The sequence below is a fragment of the Thermobia domestica genome, chromosome 7, assembly GCF_964235325.1.
Source record: "Thermobia domestica chromosome 7, izTheDome1.hap1.1, whole genome shotgun sequence".
Classification (NCBI taxonomy): domain Eukaryota; kingdom Metazoa; phylum Arthropoda; class Insecta; order Zygentoma; family Lepismatidae; genus Thermobia; species Thermobia domestica.
Genome location: NC_137460.1, coordinates 112,076,707 through 112,097,774, shown reverse-complemented (window position 1 = coordinate 112,097,774; position 21,068 = coordinate 112,076,707). Strand labels below are relative to the sequence as shown.

General features: G+C 35.0%; 1 protein-coding gene across 1 annotated transcript in view; it reads left to right on the top strand.

The window, feature by feature from the left end:
• LOC145690350 (uncharacterized) overlaps positions 1-21,068 on the top strand; it is a 71,768-nt gene that overhangs the window by 19,307 nt on the left and 31,393 nt on the right. Inside the window, exon 2 of the mRNA XM_081765162.1 lies at positions 4,311-4,430. Coding sequence (XP_081621288.1) covers positions 4,311-4,430 — 120 coding nt within the window. The remainder of the gene's footprint in view (positions 1-4,310; positions 4,431-21,068) is intronic.

Below are 21,068 nucleotides of genomic sequence, written 5' to 3'. Positions count from 1 at the left end.
GAAAATTCCGCTGCTAAAGAAAATATTTCAGTAAGTTTTTCCTCCACATTTAAATCGACTTTGCTTCATCACGAGAAAACGGCTGAACCATTTGAAATTAATTTTGAAGCATCGTTAACACTTGGCTGTAGCCATTTCTTTTTCTTTTTTTTTCTTTCTTTTTCAACATGTCACTTTTATTAAAATGCTTATTTAAGGAAGAAGAAATTAGTTTGAAATTGTCTGAGACAAATATCGCATTGCACGAGCCCCTCAAGTTAGGCAGATGGAACTTAGTGTATAAACTTCTTATTTAAAATAAGAGATAATAGATAATAGAGATAGAGATAATTGTTTATTCATCCATGTCGTACATTATTGGTCAGAGACCAGTACATAGGACTTGTCAAATAATAATAAGACATTTCAATATAATTGATTTACATTATTTTACAAACTATCACCCAAGTATTCATTAATATGATAATACATTTTGTTACACAAAAAATTAAATAGTTCATTTTTGAAATTTCGTATGTTTGATATTCTTCAAATAACTTGGGAGCTTATTAAACAACTTAGCGGACATAGGAAGAACACTTCTTTTGGTGCACGCATAGTTTTGGTATGCTGTGAATATGTTATTCTTTTGTCGTGTGTTGTATGAATGTACATCGTCAACATGAAGAAAACTACTTTCATTTCTCTTTACATATATGATACTTTTGTATATGTACAGACAAGGCACAGTTAAAATTTTATTTGACTGAAAGACCCTTTTGCATGAGGACCTTGGTGATAGATTAAAAATAGATCTTATTGCCTTTTTCTGTAGACGAAAGTAGTAACACTGGAATAGGAGGCTCCCCAGAAAATTATTCCGTAATTTAACAATGATTGAAACTAAGTTGACACTTGTCCTAACGTTTTCAAAAATCCCGCCTTAAAAGAAAAATATCTAGTATTTTTTTTTTCTATTTTATCACTACTGAAAATAAAACAAAATTGTAATGTGTCTGATGTCCAACACAGACAGTTTGTAGTGTGTAAATATTTGAATGCCTTAACGTTTTGTTTGAGTGTGTTCATCTACATGTTACGGTGGATTTTGTCTAGATATTGTTCTTCGTCTTACAGATCCGCAGTGTTTGTAGCGATAGGCGGTACTGACACCTTTTTTTTTTCTGACGATTTTTTTTTTTTTTTTTTGCAAGTGTTTTATTTTTGTATTTATAAAACGAAGTTTTCAATTTAAATCGATTTGAAGACTAATAATTGTATATTACATTTATTAAGAAGGTAATACAACAAATAGCTTGCGACATCTGATAATTTGTTCTAGTTGTTTAGAGTTTGGCGCTTTCGCAGCTGCTAGAATTCTGCTTAAATCAAAGAGAAGCAATTCAGAGTACCCACAGTTTCCGTGAGTATCCGGAGGAAAATAAAAACCGCAAACATACCATTTTCTCTAAAGCGCACTTTGGTTATAATTGCAGTATCTTCCACTGAATGTGAAAGGGGATTCTGTCAGAAGAACATTATAGGAACTTCATCTTGGTACGGATAAATTCTCACTGATGTTCATTAGGATAATAGGGCCGCTCTCACAGTTTAATCCTAGCAGGTAGACTCGTGGCTATTCCGAGATCGTGATACCAAAAGCAATAAGTGATTTAAAGACCATGATGATATGTCAGAAGATAAGTGAAAGTGTGCAAGTTGCTTTAATAAGATATTCATGGTGAGTACCGGTACTTTTGTTTTCAGGAAGAAAGAGGAAGAAGGAAAACCTGCTTGCCCGTATTAAGTAAAGTGCATGGACTCATTCGACAGTCCTAATGTAATGTAAGAGTAATTTACATGGGAATGGATGTGTCCTGTAACCTTGCTTAAACATGTATTTAGTTTTTAAGAGCTTTATTTATTCCAAAGATGCAGGATTCAACAGGGTGTCTACTGACCTGGAAAACCTTGAAAACCTGGAATTAGCCTGGAATTTACTTTTGGACCTGGAAAACCTGGAAATAGCCTGGAATTTGGATGAGGAACCTGGAAGTTTTAAAATTGTTTTTAAAATATTGTTTTTGGGGTTGGTATGGAATAACTATATTTTTGTAAAATGCAAGAAAGTTATATACTTCTCAGTATAAGTTAAAAGCCAATAATAACTTATTCAGTGGAGACGAAGTTGAGAAAGAGACACACGCGAGCAGAGTACAGGCGGTGAATGTTTTTGGAAAGTATGTTGAGGGTACAAGAAGAGACGGAATAAGATTTTATTTGTTTGGCATGGTCGTTGTGAATAACAGTGACTACAAAAAGAGCTAAATTAGTCCCCGATGATGAGAGTAAGGTAATTGAAAAAGTTAAATTTCATGATCTATTAAGTCTGTGTCTTAAGAACCTACATTTCAGTCAGTTTTTTCTTTTTATCTTGTCACTTAAAGAAACTATCACTTGCCATATGCATTCCCTAATTATAACCAGTTTTTGTTAAGAACTATATAAAATTGCATTAACTTATACGTGTTACAATAAATGTCACTCTACTGAATAGACCTGGAAAAAAAGGAAAAGTAAACCTTGAAAACCTTGATAAAACCTGGAATTTGAAAATGAAGATTTAGTAGACACCCTGTTCAAGAGACTCTTTTTTAATTTAAAAAAAGGAATGTAAGAACTTATTACATCCAAATGGATTTAAATTGCACTAAACTGTTTCAGTAATCAAGGTTTCCTTCGTGACTAGCTCTGGGAAACTTACAGAAAAGTTTTAGTCTTAATTTTGTCCCTTTTTCGTGTGCCTATTTGAACTTATTTACAATAAGCAAAAAACACATATTTCAACAACCAGTGTTAGATATAATAGAGTATCGTACTATTATATAGCAATATTATACAGCAATAACACCTATGCTAATGAACGAAGTTGCTGTAAGTTCCGAAGAAATAATTAGGCGAATCACATAAAAAATTTGAAAAGATTAGTGGTGTAATTTAACTATATGTAATTTAACTTGACGTCTGTAAGTATGTGAACACAATAGTATTGAGAAAAAAGGAAAGTTTACAATGTAAAGAATCCTACTTTTCAAAAGGAACTTCGAATGAAATGTAATATTTTGCGAAGGCCATTCCACACCAAACCATCCAGCTGAAGAAGAGTTATTCACTGTATCATTTCATATTCGTATGAAACTTGGTATATAAAGTAATACTACAAAACTAGCTCAGATTATATCCGTTGTTACAGAGGAAGTTGTAGTCCAAAGTACACTATTTGCAGTATAGACAACGCCATCTTGACACGATGGTGTTGGTATAGATCGCTTAAAAGAAGAGTTGTTCGAGTACAAGGGATTTACATTAACAAGAGTTTAACGTTATCAACAGTCACTGGAAGTCACGGTGGCTCAGTGGTGCAACGCTTACCTCTGGTCCATGGGGTCCTTGGTTCGATTCCCGGCTAAGTATATAGTGGATAACATCGTGTCCGTGGGTTTTCTCTGAGTACTTCCATTTCCTCCCATATTCTCATTCCACAAGTTTTTCCATCATTCACTTGCATTAATCATTCGTCTTCCGTAGCCTAACAGACATAATCATAGGACGTTAAACTGAAAAATTTCATTTCATTTCAACAATCAGCAACGTGAAAAAGTGCAAAATGAGAGTTTGAGAAGTGAAAAAATTGCCAGTGTTTCACAGAACTACTGACGAAAGCAACTGAGATTGATGAAACAATTTATTGCAATTGAAGTGTATTTGGACATTGTTAGTTTTATATATATAGGATGAGGCATCTAAAAGTATCTTTCTGAAATACCGAAAAAACAAAAAACGCTAGCGATAGACAGTTTACGGTAAATAGCATTATCAAATGACGCATACGGTAAACAGCATAAAATAAACGGCTTGTGACCTGTGACCTTTCGTATTACTCATTTTTTTGGTCTATCGTTCCATTACAAAAAAAAAAAAAAAAAAAAAAAAAGTTCCTGATGCCCAATTTGTCGATATTTTTTCTTGCCACACCATACCTCCGTTTGACGAGCTCCATTTGATATTACTGTTTACTGCAAACCATATATATCGCTAGCGTTTCTCGTTTCTTTGGTATTTCAAGTGACACTTTTAGATAGCTCACGCTGTATATATATTTATCTATAACAAATTATATATAAGTGTGCGGCTCTATAGTTTCTACTAGAGACTAGAATTCTAAATGGAGGAAATCAAAGCTAAAATCTAAAATTAGGTATGAGAACTTAATTACATGTAACATAAAGTGAAGTAGGATTTACTTTAATTCAAAGTGTTTATGTTTACAGGGCGAATTTGAGAGTGCAGTGTGTTATTTGCAGAGACCTCTTTGATGGAACTACAGAACTGTGCTCAGTATCATGCGGTCATGTCTTTCATACAAATTGTTTATATGAGTGGGTCAAAAGGTAAGATTCTTCACTACATCTCCGTTTAAGTCGATCACTAATATAGGTCAATGAGTGACACTTTTGGTGCTTGTAGTGTATTGCTCTTAGAATTATTTTGTAATGTCGTTTGTTCTTCCTATCAGGATACTATTCACACTTCACGTCTCAACATCCTTGAATAAATGCTACAGCCCTTCAGACACCTGTTCATCAATTGTCAGTATTATGATTATTAAGCTAAAGCATCAACATAGAATCAAGGACATTTCCAATTGTAATTTGGCAAGTGATATATACAATCTTGCTCTTGAGAATTGTATTTTTTGTAGTATTCTATGGATGTGAAATTTGGTCATTAATACGTCGGATGAAGTCGAAGTCAAAAGTGATTGATAATTCTACAATCCTATTAGCTTTATATATATATATAATAGTGGAGCCCAAGGACTACTGAACATTATTCCAAGTCAAAACGAAAAATACATGTAATTATATAATTATATACTTTTTGGATCCTCGTCTATAAATGCGAATTTCACTAAATGGCAACGTTGCAGATAAAGAACCACAGAAAAAATCCACCAGTCTATCAAATAGTGACATCGATTCTTTTCAGATGGCAGTTAAAGTCGATATACGTTGATACATCTTATTAGCGTAACAATTGATGTAAGTGCTTGATGAATTCGTAGAGCAATGGTAATGGTTCCAAGTTAACCTGTGACGTCGCAACATAGTGAAATTTTGATTCCGTATAGCGGCTGAAGGAGGTCCTGGAAGGTATGCAGTTACATAGGATTTTCTCGCTATTTTGACCTGAAGAATAGTGCTCTTCTGTTCGTGGGCGCCACTTCTAGAACATCCGATATATATATATATAAATGATAGGAATTCCAATTGGTAGGTCTAATCGAGCTAAACAAAGTGAGGGTAAATTGAGCTTCCTTGTAGCTGTGTATAGCGTACGCGTCCTTTTGTCATGTTCAGATCCAGATCGTGATGTGGTTCGGATCTCACTTTAAGTTACAGATCAACGTCTCATATAACCTCGCTGCTTAACGGGACGGTAAGATCCAATCCAACTTTAGGGTAAATTCTCCCGTATACTTTTGGGGAAAATGGAGAAAAAATTTAATGGCGCTAAAACGTTTGATGTTTATTGTCAGTGTTAATTGGCAGTTTTTATTCTCTGGAACGTATTGTTTATTAAGGCGTTTGGTTTACCAAAACTCCTTCATACGTACGAGTATATTTACCCTACCTGTTCGTGTGTCCGACCGTCCGTCCAGGAGATGAGAACTCTCAAGAACTACTTGATGGATAACCATCAATTTTAGTCAGAATGTAGAGAGTTGAAGGTTAGAAATAGAGTTCGTATATGGAAGTTATATTCAAACCGCGCGTATAAATAAGAAATTTCCAATTTTTATGTTAATCATTATAGAAGAAAAACAGTAATAGATAGCGAGAAGCTGTTTTCTGCAAATAAATTAAGTGTCCCAAGAACCAGCTCCATTATAAAACCGGAAATGGGTGAAATCTACTACACTTCCGGTTCCAATATTGAGAAAATAGCACGCCTTACAAGTCGAACTCCTGAGCTTCCTCTTGGCTAAACGGTTAGCTTACTCGCCTTCGGCTGGAAGAACCAGGTTCGGTATGTAGTACTGTTAATTACAAGGTGCTATCTACATTCATCTTCTAACTGTAACACACATACTACTTGTAATGTATTGAGAAAATTTCTAGAGCTACAAAGGCTAACAAACGGATGAATAAAGAAAATTACATAACTTGGCAACTCTACAATAAATACTCATCATCGCACATTATGCGACTTGTTAACTCAAGATGCCAGAGTTGTTAAAAACATTTCGGGTAAAAGATCTCTGAATAAATCTAGAAGAGGATGGGAAGATCATTTAAAACAGAACCTATGAGAAATAGGCTGTATCAATCCGACTAGAATGATTTGACACAAGATAGGATTGAGTGACATTTCTTGTTTCTATGACGATTCAAGATTTTTTACTCCATAGAAGTAGAAGTTGTTATCATCATGAGAATTTGTTTATTCTGATTTGCGGAAGAAATTCTGAGTTAAGAATTGTAAGCAGTGTCCTTCAAATGTACTTACATTCATGTTTTGTTTCAATTGTAACCCTTACAATAAGAGATCAGTCTTGTTTGCAAACACCCAGTGCTTTCCTGCTGGTACGGTGTTACCTTATACACTTGGTGTAATGTAACATGGTCCGATCCTGTGTATATTCACAAATTTTGTTTAGTAGATATTTTGGAAATATATAGAAATTTATTGTGGTACTGTAGGGTTAAGTCGCAAAATTTTCATTATTTCGTCAAAAGAGTAATATTTAAGTATAGATTCCATAAAAATATAAGTATGTAATAATATTATTTTCAGAATTTTGTTTAATTAAAAATATTGAATTATCTTAAGAAATAAGAGTATAATTTGTAGTTTTCAGCGGGTTTTGGTTTATTTCCAAAGGAATTTTGATGCAGGGAATCTTCCTAAGAAAACCTCAAAATTTTGTTTCGTAATTTCTTGAAAAATTTTTAAGTTTAGAAATTCAGCCATAATGTCTTCTTGGCACACCCCTTTGTTTCGGTGATAATTGTCTGCTATTGACTCATCAGAAATCACAGCTGCGTTTGAGGTTTGAGGCGCCTTTGATGTTAAGTAGATAAAAATCTCGTCTTATAGTTGCGTCATCAATAATAGCCAATTAGGGATCTTCTTCCTATTATCTTTTGTCTTTTTACCTAAAGCAGTGTTAAAAGCCAGATGTCAAAATTTGTCATTGGCTATAAAACCTAATAAAGTTAAAAGTTTAATAGTGGCAATAATTTAGAGTGATATTTTGGACTTTCATAACTTCAAAAATTGGAGTAATTCAGTGAGAAAACTCTTGAGATGCTCAATGAACGATGGATCTAGAGGCGCAAGCAATTCTTTCTACGTCAGAATAAGAGTGGTTGGGGTCCGCCATATGCAGTAAGAAGTATATGGCTGTGTGCTCCAGGCCATAGAAAAATTTGTTTTTTGTGAACACCGTCAGAAGTTCTCAATCCCTGAGAGCTGATGTGAAATTATTCTTGATGATCCATCCAACGACTAGATAAGGGGTAAAGATTTCTCCAAAAATTTTCTTCGGGAAGACTGACCAAGTAAGTGTGGTAATGTTAACACTTCTTCAGTAAATAGGAAAAATTCAGTTCGGTATCTAACCTTGAAAATTTTTAGTTTAGTGACAGTGAAAGTGATGTTTTCTACACGAGTAGTTGAAGTTACTATAACGTGCAAAGATTTTAAAGTTTTCCCCAGAAATTACATATATACAAATTCATGATGTGAATGTAAGAAACACTCAATTCGGGAGAGGGAGGGGGACATGTTAGTAATCTCGGTTGTCATAATAATTACAAATGTATGTACTACACGTACATACGTTTATCCAAAATTTGAACCTTGTCTGTAGTAGGGATGGCCAAAAATTTTCGGATCCGGATATCCCGGATCCAGTGAGATCCGGATCCGGATCTTGCCGGATCCGGACCTAGATCCGGATCTCGGATCCGAATCTCAGATCCGGATCTCGGATTCGAACCTCAGATCCGGATCTCGGATCCGGAATTCGGATCTCAGATCTGGATCCGAAATTCGGATCTCGGATCTGGGTCCGGATCTCGGATCTGGATCCGAAATTCGAATCTCAAATCTTGATTCGTACCCAAACCTGCATCTGAAATTGTGATGATAAAATTGAATATCTAAAATTCGTCAAAACTTTTTTCAGATTCACTAATATAGTAGGTTGCTGTGCTTTTAAATGTTTCCATAACACGTTTGTGCTACCTTTGTTCTTTATTTTATTTTGACCTTGCAATATTTACATCGAAGTCTCTTTAGTAAAATATTTCCAAGTTTGCCTTCTTCCCATTTCAGAGTATACTGAATTGTCTGAAAACTGATCTAAATGGTAACAAATTCTTCTGTTTAGCTCCTCTTCGAAACTTAATGTTAACTTCACATTGAAAATATTTATTTTATTCTTAGAAAATAAACTTTCTTATTTTCTCATATACAAATGAAATATCTTTTAGATAGACCCTTCTAATCGCAGGAATACTGGACAAAACAAACTCTTTATTAATAGTAGTTTCTGACTCACTAGAGTCCATCAACAAATGTAATAATGAATATCTTTCACTTCGAAGGTACAGCAAAAAATATAGACTGGTTGGCGTGGAACAACAGTAGATTTGTAAACATACACACGAGAATTTCAGAAGAGCAATATGGTTGTGTAGTATTATTAGCACTAATAAGTGTTCGTTGTATGAATTTATTACCTAACTTATGGCTTGCCCTTCTGAGGTCAGGAGTTTGTTGAAGGAGTAAATATAAAAGAGATTTCTGTTATTTTTTCTTCATCCTCCAGGTTTCTTTAATCATACATTGCAGGACGTAACCAAAACATATCCATGCATCGTATCATTGAATCGTTTTGTGTTTTGTATATTAAAGTGTTCAAAAAGATTTAACATATTCGCATTTCTTCATGTGATCTCAGGTTTAATTCTCGGTGGAACATACATGAGAAAATTGAAAGCAGAAACAATATGAAAATAGTATTTAAAAGTCAGGAAATTGATATTAAAACTTTAGCTATCTATTGGGACTGTAAGGCCGTAGTTAAATTAACCCACACGTTTCGTGAAGATATATTACGTCGTTATTGTTTATTTACTATAAGCTACCAGATACATCCTCAGAGGCCACTTTACACTGTAGTAATCAACAGATGAAAACATTGGAAAAGGAATGGAAGGAAGGTGTCCAGAGCCTTAGATCAAGGTACTAACCTAGCATTTGCCCAGTATAACTGAGGAACAACCCTGGAAAATCCTCAGTCAGATGGCTGGTCTCCGAATTCGAACCCGGTATTATCCAATTGCGAAACAAGAATCCTAACAAGTAGCCTGAGCTCGCTCCGTATTATTATTATTATTATTATTTAATTAACGTGATGTTCTAAAATTAGTGCAAATTAAACCCCACTTTCTTTATTGCTGATGTTATAGTTAATAAGCCTACATGAGACATCAGTCCCCCATCAAGAAAGAATACTAGAACTGGAATTCAGGAAGCGGGGGTGAAGAGATTAATAAGGATGAGGAAACTATGTACGATGCAAAAACTGAGTATTTATGACTTCATCACAAATATATTCACTTACGTCAATTAATATTTCTCTGATACAGGGCACTCTTACTTTCTATAGTGGCAGGAAAGTGGCCCGCTCTTGTAAAGGAACACACTAAGCATGTGCATATAGGCGCAATGTCCGTGCAAAGAAACATAGGTAAAACTAAAAAAAAAAAAAAAAAAAAAAAAGAAAGAAAAAGAAAAAAAGAAAAGAATAGGGTAAGCGAGGGGAAATGATAAACCGCCCTTCAACTTTAAAAAAAAAGAAAACTAAAAATAACTAAACTTAGAGATATGAAAGACGCGAGGCGAATTTTATTGAAAAGATTGTTTTTCCTTAGTGATTAGTTGTGCTAACTATGAACAAGAATTAAAAAGAAAACAAGTAGCTAGCTCTGAGTCTCCCAAACTAGTTGAAAAAAAAATATTGAATAAAATTTAATAATAAAGAAGGCATTTATGATAATTAAAACAAACTAAATTCTAAGGACAGTCTAAGGACAGTCCTTTGGTTCCTACCAGCGGACTTACGTTCAAAGTAGGAAGGTGTAGTCAACGCATCGACACCCAAAGTCCCTAATGCCGGCTTTCTAGTCTGGAGTCCGCTACCTCTTACTTAAGATAACTCCTCAATTGTCCTCACGATGCTGGGTCAACATCGAAATTGTTGAGTGCCTCTCCGGAAATTGAACCCATGACCACGGGCACGGAAGGCACGCGCTAACCACTGTTTTTTATATATAAAAAGGTCACAGCTTTTTATCAGATTATTTAACCTGTTGAACGCTTTGCACGGATTACACTGTAACCATTACGACACCACACAGACATAGAAGTAAACGAGGACAGTTAAAAACACCTATGCCCGAAGTGGGATTTGAATCCAAGACATTCACAGTAAACGATCTACAGCCTAATGCCGCAGACCACTCGACTATGGCTGTCGGGTTTTATCGGCTAATCTGTAGTACATTTAAAGTAACTGATTATTTTAAAAGTTGCTCCTAAACATTGACAATCTAAGTCTTATGTATCAAATATTTCCTGCGATAATACCATACACTCTTCGACTTTTATAGACGAAAAGCCATAGTTACCCACATTATCTAATACAGAAATAAGTTCTGATTCTCTAGTAGCTGCTGATGGTGATAGTCAAGGTTCACCGAAGCATGATCCCAAACCCAAACTGAGATATTGATGTCACTGGAACGCCTGAAAAGTCATTGTGGGTAAGTGAATTGCTCACTTGTCAGGATGAAGGGCGATGGTGATGTGAAATGCGGGGCTGTCAGAGGTACTACTTATGATAATTGGATTTATAATATTCTATGTTTCCGTAAACCCTCTTCAAGAAGATAACTGTTAATCTTAGCTTTGAAAATGTTACATAAAGAGTTTTATTGCTATCATTAGGTTGCATATAAATCTCTTTATTTTGGAATTATCGGATTTACTTTAACGCTTAACTTTCATATTTTTTCTGATTTACGAATATTTAAATCACGATTATCCCCTTAAGGTCAATTAGTGATATTTTAACTCATTTCGAACCAACTATATATATATAGTTAGTCTTGTTATATGGGAATAATTGAGATCAGAAGCAGTCTACAGGCTAAGTTCAAATGAATCTTGGCCGACCTACTGATAAACCACGTCTTTCAGCAAGGTGAATTGCGGTAATCCGATACCCACTAGGGATGGCCGGATCCGGATCTGGCCGGATCCGAAGATCCGGATCTGATTGGGTCCGGATCCTTTGGATCCGGATTTCGGATCTGGATCCGGATCTCAGATTTCGGATCTGGATCCGGATCTCGGATCTGGATCCGGATCTCGAATCTGGGTCCGGATCTCGGATCTGGATCCGGATCTCGAATCTCGAATCTGGATTCGGATCTCGGATCTGGGTTCGAAATTCGGATCTGGATCCGAAATCCGGATCTCAGATTTTGATTCTTATCCAAACCCACATCCCACCCAAATTATGATAAACTTGAATATCTAAAATTCGCCGAAAGTAATTTAATGAAGTCCTCACAATGAAGAAGAGAATAGAAAATTAAGACGAATATTGGCAAGTCTATTTGTTTCCTTCATTCTACTCTAAAGATCAAATGCTTGGCTTACTTTTAAAAAAATGATCCGGATGAGAGTTCGAATGTGGAATCTAGGTCCACTCGGTTGCAGGACCGAGATGAAATACATGCATATTATATATATATATATATATATATATATATATATATATATATATATATATATATATATATATATATATATTTGAAACCGGAGTACAAAACTCGAATATTTAAAATTCCTCAAGACACCTATTTCATTGACAATTAAGAAAATATAAACAGTTAAGACAAGTATTGACTAGTTTTTACGTATATTTATCTTGCTCAGTCTGCTCAAAATATCAAATGCATATTTTACAATTAGATTTAATAATTACTTAGTAAATCACAATATGAGCACCGAGAATAAACTATGAATTTTGATGCCCCTTATCTAGATTTGAAATTTTGGATTCAGACATAGAATCAGGCTGAAATATAAATATTTAAGATCTGGAAACCGAAACATATGCTAGTACCAAGATCGTAGCTGTTTGTACCCAGGTAATGCGAGCGGAAGGCACATGCACTAATTCCGCATGTAGTTTGGGGAACACGAGAAACTAAAAACAGATAAATATTCTTTTTCATGGGTAAGTCGCGCTTTAACATGACTTTTCATGAGTGTTGTGTTCAAATATGAAAACTCTAATGGCGACTTGTTCGAAATAAAGGCCTTTTCACTTTAACAATAAAGTTAGGTACTTTCACATTGGAGAAAAATTAGCAAGACACATTCCACTGATTAGGGTGCTGATTCTTATGGAAGCTTTCACTTGAACCGGAAGATTTCCTCATGTGGGTACCGGATTGTCGCAATTCACCTTGCTGAAAGACGTGGTTTATCAGGAGGTCGGCCAAGATTCATTTGAACTTAGCCTGTAGACTGCTTCTGGTCTCAATTATTTCCATTTAACAAGACTAACTATATATATATATAGTTGGTTCGAAATGAGTTAAAATATCACTAATTGACCTTAAGGGGATAATCGTGATTTAAATATTCGTAAATCAGAAAAAATGTGAAAGTTAAACGTTAAAGTAAATCCGATAATTCCGGAATAAAGAGATTTATATGCAACTTAATGATAGCAATAAAACTCTTTTATGTAACATTTTCAAAGCTAAGATTAACAGTTATCTTCTTGAAGAGGGTTTACGGAAACATAGAATATTATAAATCCAATTATCATAGTAGTACCTCTGACAGCCCCGCATTTCACATCACCATCGCCCTTCATCCTGACAAGTGAGCAATTCACTTACCCACAATGACTTTTCAGGCGTTCCAGTGACATCAATATCTCAGTTTGGGTTTGGGATCATGCTTCGGTGAACCTTGACTATCACCATCAGCAGCTACTAGAGAATCAGAACTTATTTCTGTATTAGATAATGTGGGTAACTATGGCTTTTCGTCTATAGAAGTAGGAGAGTGTATGGTATTATCGCAGGAAATATTTGATACATAAGACTTAGATTGTCAGTGTTTAGGAGCAACTTTTAAAATAATCAGTTACTTTAAATGTACCACAGATTAGCCGATAAAACCCGACAGCCATAGTCGAGTGGTCTGCGGAATTAGGCTGTGGATCGTTACAGTGGTTACAGTGTAATCCGTGCAAAGCGTTTAACAGGTTAAATAATCTGATAAAAAGCTGTGACCTTTTTATATATAAAAAACAGTGGTTAGCGCGTGCCTTCGGTGCCCGTGGTCATGGGTTCAATTTTCGGAGAGGCACTCAACAATTTCGATGTTGACCCAGCATCGTGAGGACAATTGGGGAGTTATCTTAAGTAAGAGGTAGCGGACTCCAGTCTAGAAAGCCGGCATTAGGGACTTTGGGTGTCGATGCGCTGACTACACATTCCCACTTTAAACGTAAGTCCGCTGGTAGGAACCAAAGGACTGTCGTGCAAAGAATTTAGTTTGTTTTAATTATCATAAATGCCTTCTTTATTATTAAATTTTATCCAATATTTTCTTTTCAACCAGTTTGCGAAATTCAGAGCTAGCTACTTGTTTTCCTTTTAATTCATGTTCATAGTTAGCACAACTAATCACAAGGAAAAACAATCTTTTCGATAAAATTTGCCTCGCGTCTTTCGTAGCTCTAAGTTTAGTTATTTTTAGCTTTTTTTAAAAGTTGAATGGCGTTTTATCACTTTCCCCTTGCTTTCCCTATTTTTTTTTCTGGTTTTACCTATGTTTCTTTTGCACGGACATTGCGCCTATATGCACATGCTTAGTGTGTTCGTTTACAAGAGCGGGCCATTTTCCTGCCACTATAGAAAGTAAGAGTGCCCTGTATCAGAGAAATATTAATTGACGTAAGTGAATATATCTGCGATGAAGTCATAATTTATCAGTTTTTGCATCGTACATAGTTTCCTCATCCTCATTAATCTCTTCACCCCCATTTCCTGAATTCCAGTTCTAGTATTCTTTCTTGATGGGGGACTGATGTCTCATGTAGGCTTATTAACTATAACATCAGCAATAAAGAAAGTGGGGTTTAATTTGCACTAATTTTAGAACATCACGTTAATTAAATAATAATAATAATAATAATACGGAGCGAGCTCAGGCTACTTGCTAGGATCCTTGCTTCGCAATTGGATAATACCGGGTTCGAATTCGGAGACCAGCCATCCTGACTGAGAATTTTCCAGGGTTGTTCCTCAGTTATACTGGGCAAATGCTAGGTTAGTACCTTGATCTAAGGCTCTGGACACCTTCCTTCTATTCCTTTTCCAATGTTTTCATCTGTTGATTACTACAGTGTAAAGTGGCCTCTGAGGATGTATCTGGTAGCTTATAGTAAATAAACAATAACGACGTAATATATCTTCACGAAACGTGTGGGTTAATTTAAATACAGCCTTACAGTCCCAATAGATAGCTAAAGTTTTAATATCAATTTACTGACTTTTATATACTATTTTCATATTGTTTCAGCTTTCAATTTTCTCATGTATGTTCCACCGAGAATTAAACCTGAGATCACATGAAGAAATGCGAATATGTTAAATCTTTTTGAACACTTTAATATACAAAACACAAAACGCTTCAATGATACGATGCATGGATATGTTTTGGTTACGTCCTGCAATGTATGATTAAAGAAATCTGGAGAGTGAAGAAAAAATAACAGAAATCTCTTTTATATTTACTCCTTCAACAAACTCCTGACCTCAGAAGGGCAAGCCATAAGTTAGGTAATAAAGTCATACAACGAACACTTTTATTAATACTAATAATACTACACAACCATATCGCTCTTCTGAAATTCTCGTGTGTATGTTTACAAATCTACTGTTGTTCCACGCCAACCAGTCTATATTTTTTTGCTGTACCTTCGAAGTGAAAGATATTCATTGTTACATTTGTTGATGGTTGGACTCTAGTGAGTCAGAAACTATTAATAAAGAGTTTGTTTTGTCCAGTATTTCTGCGATTAGAAGGGTCTATCTAAAAGATATTTCATTTGTATATGAGAAAATAAGAAAGTTTATTTTCTAAGAATAAAATAAATATTTTCAATGTGAAGTTAACATTAAGTTTCGAAGAGGAGCTAAACAGAAGAATTTGTTACCATTTAGATCAGTTTTCAGACAATTCAGTATACTCTGAAATGGGAAGAAGGCAAACTTGGAAATATTTTACTAAAGAGACTTCGATGTAAATATTGCAAGGTCAAAATAAAATAAAGAACAAAGGTAGCACAAACGTGTTATGGAAACATTTAAAAGCACAGCAATCTACTATATTAGTGAATCTGAAAAAAGTTTTGACGAATTTTAGATATTCAATTTTATCATCACAATTTCAGATGCAGGTTTGGATACGAATCAAGATCTGAGATCCGAGATCCGGACCCAGATCCGAGATCCGAGATCCGGATCTGAGGTTCGGATCCGAGATCCGGATCTGAGGTTCGGATCCGAGATCCGGATCCGGCAAGATCCGGATCCGGATCTCACTGGATCCGGGATATCCGGATCCGAAAATTTTTGGCCATCCCTAATACCCACATGAGGAAATCTTCCGGTTCCAGTGAAAGTTTCCATAAGAATCAGCACCCTAATCAGTGGAATGTGTCTTGCTAATTTTTCCCCAATGTGAAAGTACCTAACTTTATTGTTAAAAATGAAAAGGCCTTTATTTTAAACAAGTCGCCATTAGAGTTTTCATATTTGAACACAACACTCATGAAAAATCATGTTAAAGCGCGACTTACCCCTGAAAAAGAATATTTATCTTTTTTTAGTTTCTCGTGTTCCCCAAACTACATGCGGAATTAGTGCATGTGCCTTCTGCTCGCATTACCTGGGTACAAACAGCTACGATCTTGGTACTAGCATATGTTTCGGTTTCCAGATCTCAAATATTTATATTTCAGCCTGATTCTATGTCTGAATCCGAAATTTCAAATCTAGATAAGGGGCACCAAAATTCATAGTTTATTCTCGGTGCTCATAGTTTATTATTGTGACTTACTAAATAATTATTAAATCTAATTGTAAAATATACATTTGATATTTTGAGGAGACTGAGCAAGATAAATATACGTAAAAACTAGTCAATACTTGTCTTAACTGTTTATATTTTCTTAACTGTCAATGAAATAGGTGTATTGAGAAATTTTAAATATTAGAGCTTTGTACTCCGGTTTCAAATATATATATATTTTTTAAAGTAAGCCAAGCATTTTATCTTTAGAGTAGAACGAAGGAAACAAATAGACTTGCCAATATTCGTCTTAATTTTCTATTCTCTTCTTCACTGTGAGGACTTCGTGAAATTACTTTCGGCGAATTTTAGATATTAAAGTTTATCATAATTTGGGTGGGAAGTGGGTTTGGATAAGAATAAAAATCTGAGATCCGGATTTCGGATCCGAATTTCGGACCCAGATCCGAGATCCGAATCCAGATTCGAGATTCGAGATCCGGATCCAGATCCGAGATCCGGATCCAGATCCGAAATCTGAGATCCAGATCCGAAATCCGGATCCAGATTCGAGATCTGGATCCAAAGGATCCGGACCCAATCAGATCCGGATCTTCGGATCCGGCCAGATCCGGATCCGGCCATCCCTAGTCTGTAGGCCATGTGATTTGTAGAAATTATTGTTTTGGGTGACAAGAGTACTGCTCGTTTTCTTCTTTTCTTTGCTTAAATTATGGAAAATGCTCATTCAGTAAATATGCTTTAAAACAGCTAAATGAAAACAAAATGTAAGTGGATTCCCATTGCATCAATTTTCTATATCACGGCTTAAGTAAATTATATGGGTGCATTTCTCAAGTACCGGTATGGTGGGATTTTCGTTAACAGCTCCTTCTCGACTACTATATTCTGATAAGAACAATAGTAATTTATATTATTAATAGAATAATTTGGAATGTTTAAATCAAAATTCTTTTATGACAGGAAGACAGCTGGTTTGATAACACCACGTTCTTGAGAAAGTCTGGTAGCTAGGAAGTGATATTATTTTTATTTTAAAGTGAAAAATGTCATTGTATGTGTTGTTTCCTTAGGTTAAGTTAGTTTAGTTAGTTAGGTTAGTGTAAGTTAGGTATTTTAGGTTAGGATTAGTTCATGTGATTTTTTTTGTATGTTGTGGCTGTGTCTGATATGAAAAGAAGTGTCAGTAAGAGTAAGATGAACCTGGTAAAAATGAGAGAACCGTGCTACGCGTGTGAGGTCGCTAAGAATGCGTAAAACCCTCCAGCCGGTCATCACCATATCAAACTGACATTGACGCACAGCAGAAAAAATGAAAAGGTAAATAAAGCGAAACTAGCTTACCACAGAATAAAGTAAACTATGTAATTCGAATATTTTCAGAATGTTGTGTAACCAGTCTGTTTCATTTTTTTTTTAATTTTATTTTGTCAACCTAAGACATACTGAAAAATATGTATAGCGGGAGCTCATGTGGTTCGGATTCCACGTTAATCAGTTGGTCCACGTCTCACATAGCCTTGTTGCTGAAAGGGACGCTAAACTGAAATTCAACTCAACTCAAAAATATGTATAATGCAGTGAGTTAAGTGATTTTTTTTTAAATCTGGAAGATGCAAACAATTTACATGATAAATAAGATTGTTCAAACCAAAAAAAAATTATACTGTAAAACCTAGTAATACCTGATTTTAAGGAGAATATCATTTACTAAAATCTTTATTTTTTAAAAATTTCTTCAGCAAAGTTTGTCAAATTTTAAGTTACTATGTAAATAAAGTGTACAAGCCGTGAATTGAATATTTTCTTTCAACCAGAAAATGGGAAATCCACTTTAGTTTCAAGTCATTAAGAGTATAGTCATGTTTACAACGTGTATGGTGTACTGATGATGTTTAAAGCAGTACATGAAAATGTTCTCACTTGCGAAAATGAAGATTACAGCTGTGAAAGATGTAAAAACTTTTCTGAGTGTAACCGGAAATTGAAACAACCGAATTCTGAGGTGAAATTGATTGTTTCAGTTTTCTCAAAATTTTAGTTTGGATTTTTATTTTATTTATTTATTTTTTTTAAAATTTTTCCGTTGCGCTAAATTTTGTTTGGAAGTTATTGTGGATTTTTTTTTTCTGTGTTAGGGCCATTGCAGACGTAACTTCAGATTTCCGTAGTCCTCATCGCCAACTCAACTGGGAGGTCGACATCCTGTGTCGGTAGTTTGTGGTTCGCAACCTTTTTCACGAAGGGTCACGGATGACGGACTGCAGGCCTGGATGCTGAGCTGTGAGTTGTGATCGAAGAGGCTTCTGGAATTACTATCTTTGGGCAAATTTGAGTTCCGTTTTTCGGGGACAACTGGCTTGGTGAATGGATCAGTGGTTGTTGGTGGCATACCTACACGGGGCCCAGTAGGTTCGCGACCACTAGTTAGTGATACATTTGCACAGTCCATAGTCCTAAGGAAAGTGAACATCATACACAATTAATAACACATTTTATATATATATATATATATATATATATATATATATATATATATATATATATATATATTGTAAAAACGGTCTTGGTCTTCTAATGCTAATATATAACACTAAGAATACTTACGTGATTTCTTGAAATGTGAAGCGTCTCTCTCCATTTTTGTTTGTTCCAGTTTCAGAATGGAAATACTTTATTTGTTAGTGAATAAATACACACCTATAATTGCTGTTTTACGGTGACATCCAATAATTGCAAGAACAACTACATGAGTAATTTCCAGTTCAGAAAATTCATTAAGAACAAAACAAAATATTTTTTTGTGAAAAACAAGCAAGTATAGTTTTGCATTATGAAAGTATAGTAGACTTCGTAAGTATATGTGAATTCAGTACTGAAATCGGAAGTAGAAGTTCCACTTATAGTAGAACTTCCAATTATAATAGAGGGATAAAGTCAGAGATTCTTCATTATGGCTATCAATGTTGAAATCGGAAATCTCCAGTACTTTTGGTTTCTGAGGAGAGAAGTCTAAATGTAATTACCCATATCAAAAAGTCATTTCTTGCTATTTCCTACCATTTCTGCTCTATAAAAATTAATGTTGAACCCGGAAGCGGCAAATTTTTGCTACTTCCAGTCTTAATAGAGAGATTACAGTGCACATGGAATGTAGTCTTGGGACGTTTAATCAATTGCAGGAAACCACTTCTCTCAATCTCTTATACCGTTTTGGTTCTATGGCAGTCAGCGTTGAAACTGGAAACTTGATTTCTATCACTTTTCGTTTGACTAGAGGGTTGACGGAGGAAATCGAACTATTCTCGAAACGATAAATCTTTTCCAAGAAACCACTTCTCGCTATATGTTGCCGTTTATGCTCTGATGCCTACTGACAGATGGACATAGCTATTCTGTAAGAATTTCGGTACTTAATACATAGCGTAATTTGGAAGTCACCGTCACAAATATTTTGTTTTGTGGACCCTGTTAGATGTCAATGACATTGTTCTTTTATCCCGATTTTTTTTTCTCCTTTTGAATGTAGTGAAGGGCGGAACCCAACGTAGGGTTAATATAATTTATATCCGAATCTTTTAAGCTTCCATCAAGATCTAATACAATACGAGGAAGGAAGGAAGAAAGAAAGAAAGAAGAAAAGAAAAAAAAAAAAACTTTTGGCTGGCGTAAGGTTTAGCAGTGACTTGTTGCTTGAGTTACATAATTTCCACTAGTGCATTAGTTAGTTGAGATAAGTACTTCAAGAGAAAGTTATGCGAATTGCAGTAATTTGAAAATGCCCAGCTTTGCCCTATCTTGTACGAAAACAACCGCAAACCATAGATATGATATGCGACAGGTAGTTCTATGGATTTAATAACTAGTTCGCACTCCAGCAACCAGATGGTCAGGAGAGTCTGAAAACGATCTGTCTCATTTTAAAATATGTTAGTTCTTAAGCGATTCATTGTTAATGTATTTCAGTTCGTTTATGGAAGAAAAAAAAAATGGAGTTTTAGTACCTCCCTTTTCAACTGTTGCAAACCAATTTCTGGCCGAACAGCTTCTGTTTTATGTGGTAAATAATACCCTCGTATGTATGTTAAAATATGTTATTTGTTCCACACTTTTCTGCGAATACACTATAACAAGCTTCGAAAACCCCGATTTAAGTTGTAATTTACGAGTTTAGTGTGCGTTAATTTTTTTTTTCGCCTGTTAAGCATATTAGGTATCCAAAATGGCTTAAAGGTGATGCGAATTTCGTGTAATACGAAATCATGTGCAATTTTATGTAAATTTCTGTTTCTTTCTCTTCACGTCGAAATTAACTTTCAGGAAAGGAAAGAAGAGTATAAAATTCACAATCTAGTTAGAAAACTATAAGATGTTAGTTACCAAATGGTGAATAACTCAGCATTGTAAAATTTAATCTAGATAATCATTTCTAGGAGTTTGAATACTGAAGGCTGTTCAGTAATATGTCAGTATAACGTAAGTGCGTTTTAATTGTATGTTGTAATTGGAAACGCTTGTATGGCAATCCAGTACTAAGATAGAATGCGTAGAATCCTGACTTTTCGCTGTTGCTAATCTGTAACAGCATTAGTAGTATTATTACTCTATTTCGAAATCCGATCACAATGATCTTCACACAACAAGACCAAAGTGAACCTAGTTACGTAATGATGCGTGACCGTGTCACACAAATTGTTCTGTGTATGTGTTGAACAAGGCATTAAGGCTATTTAATACCGAGGAATACATCGAGGTTTCGGGCTAGCTGTATATGCATGATACTTAATGTGGTGAAATGCGACGATATAATACTACAAGTCACTGCA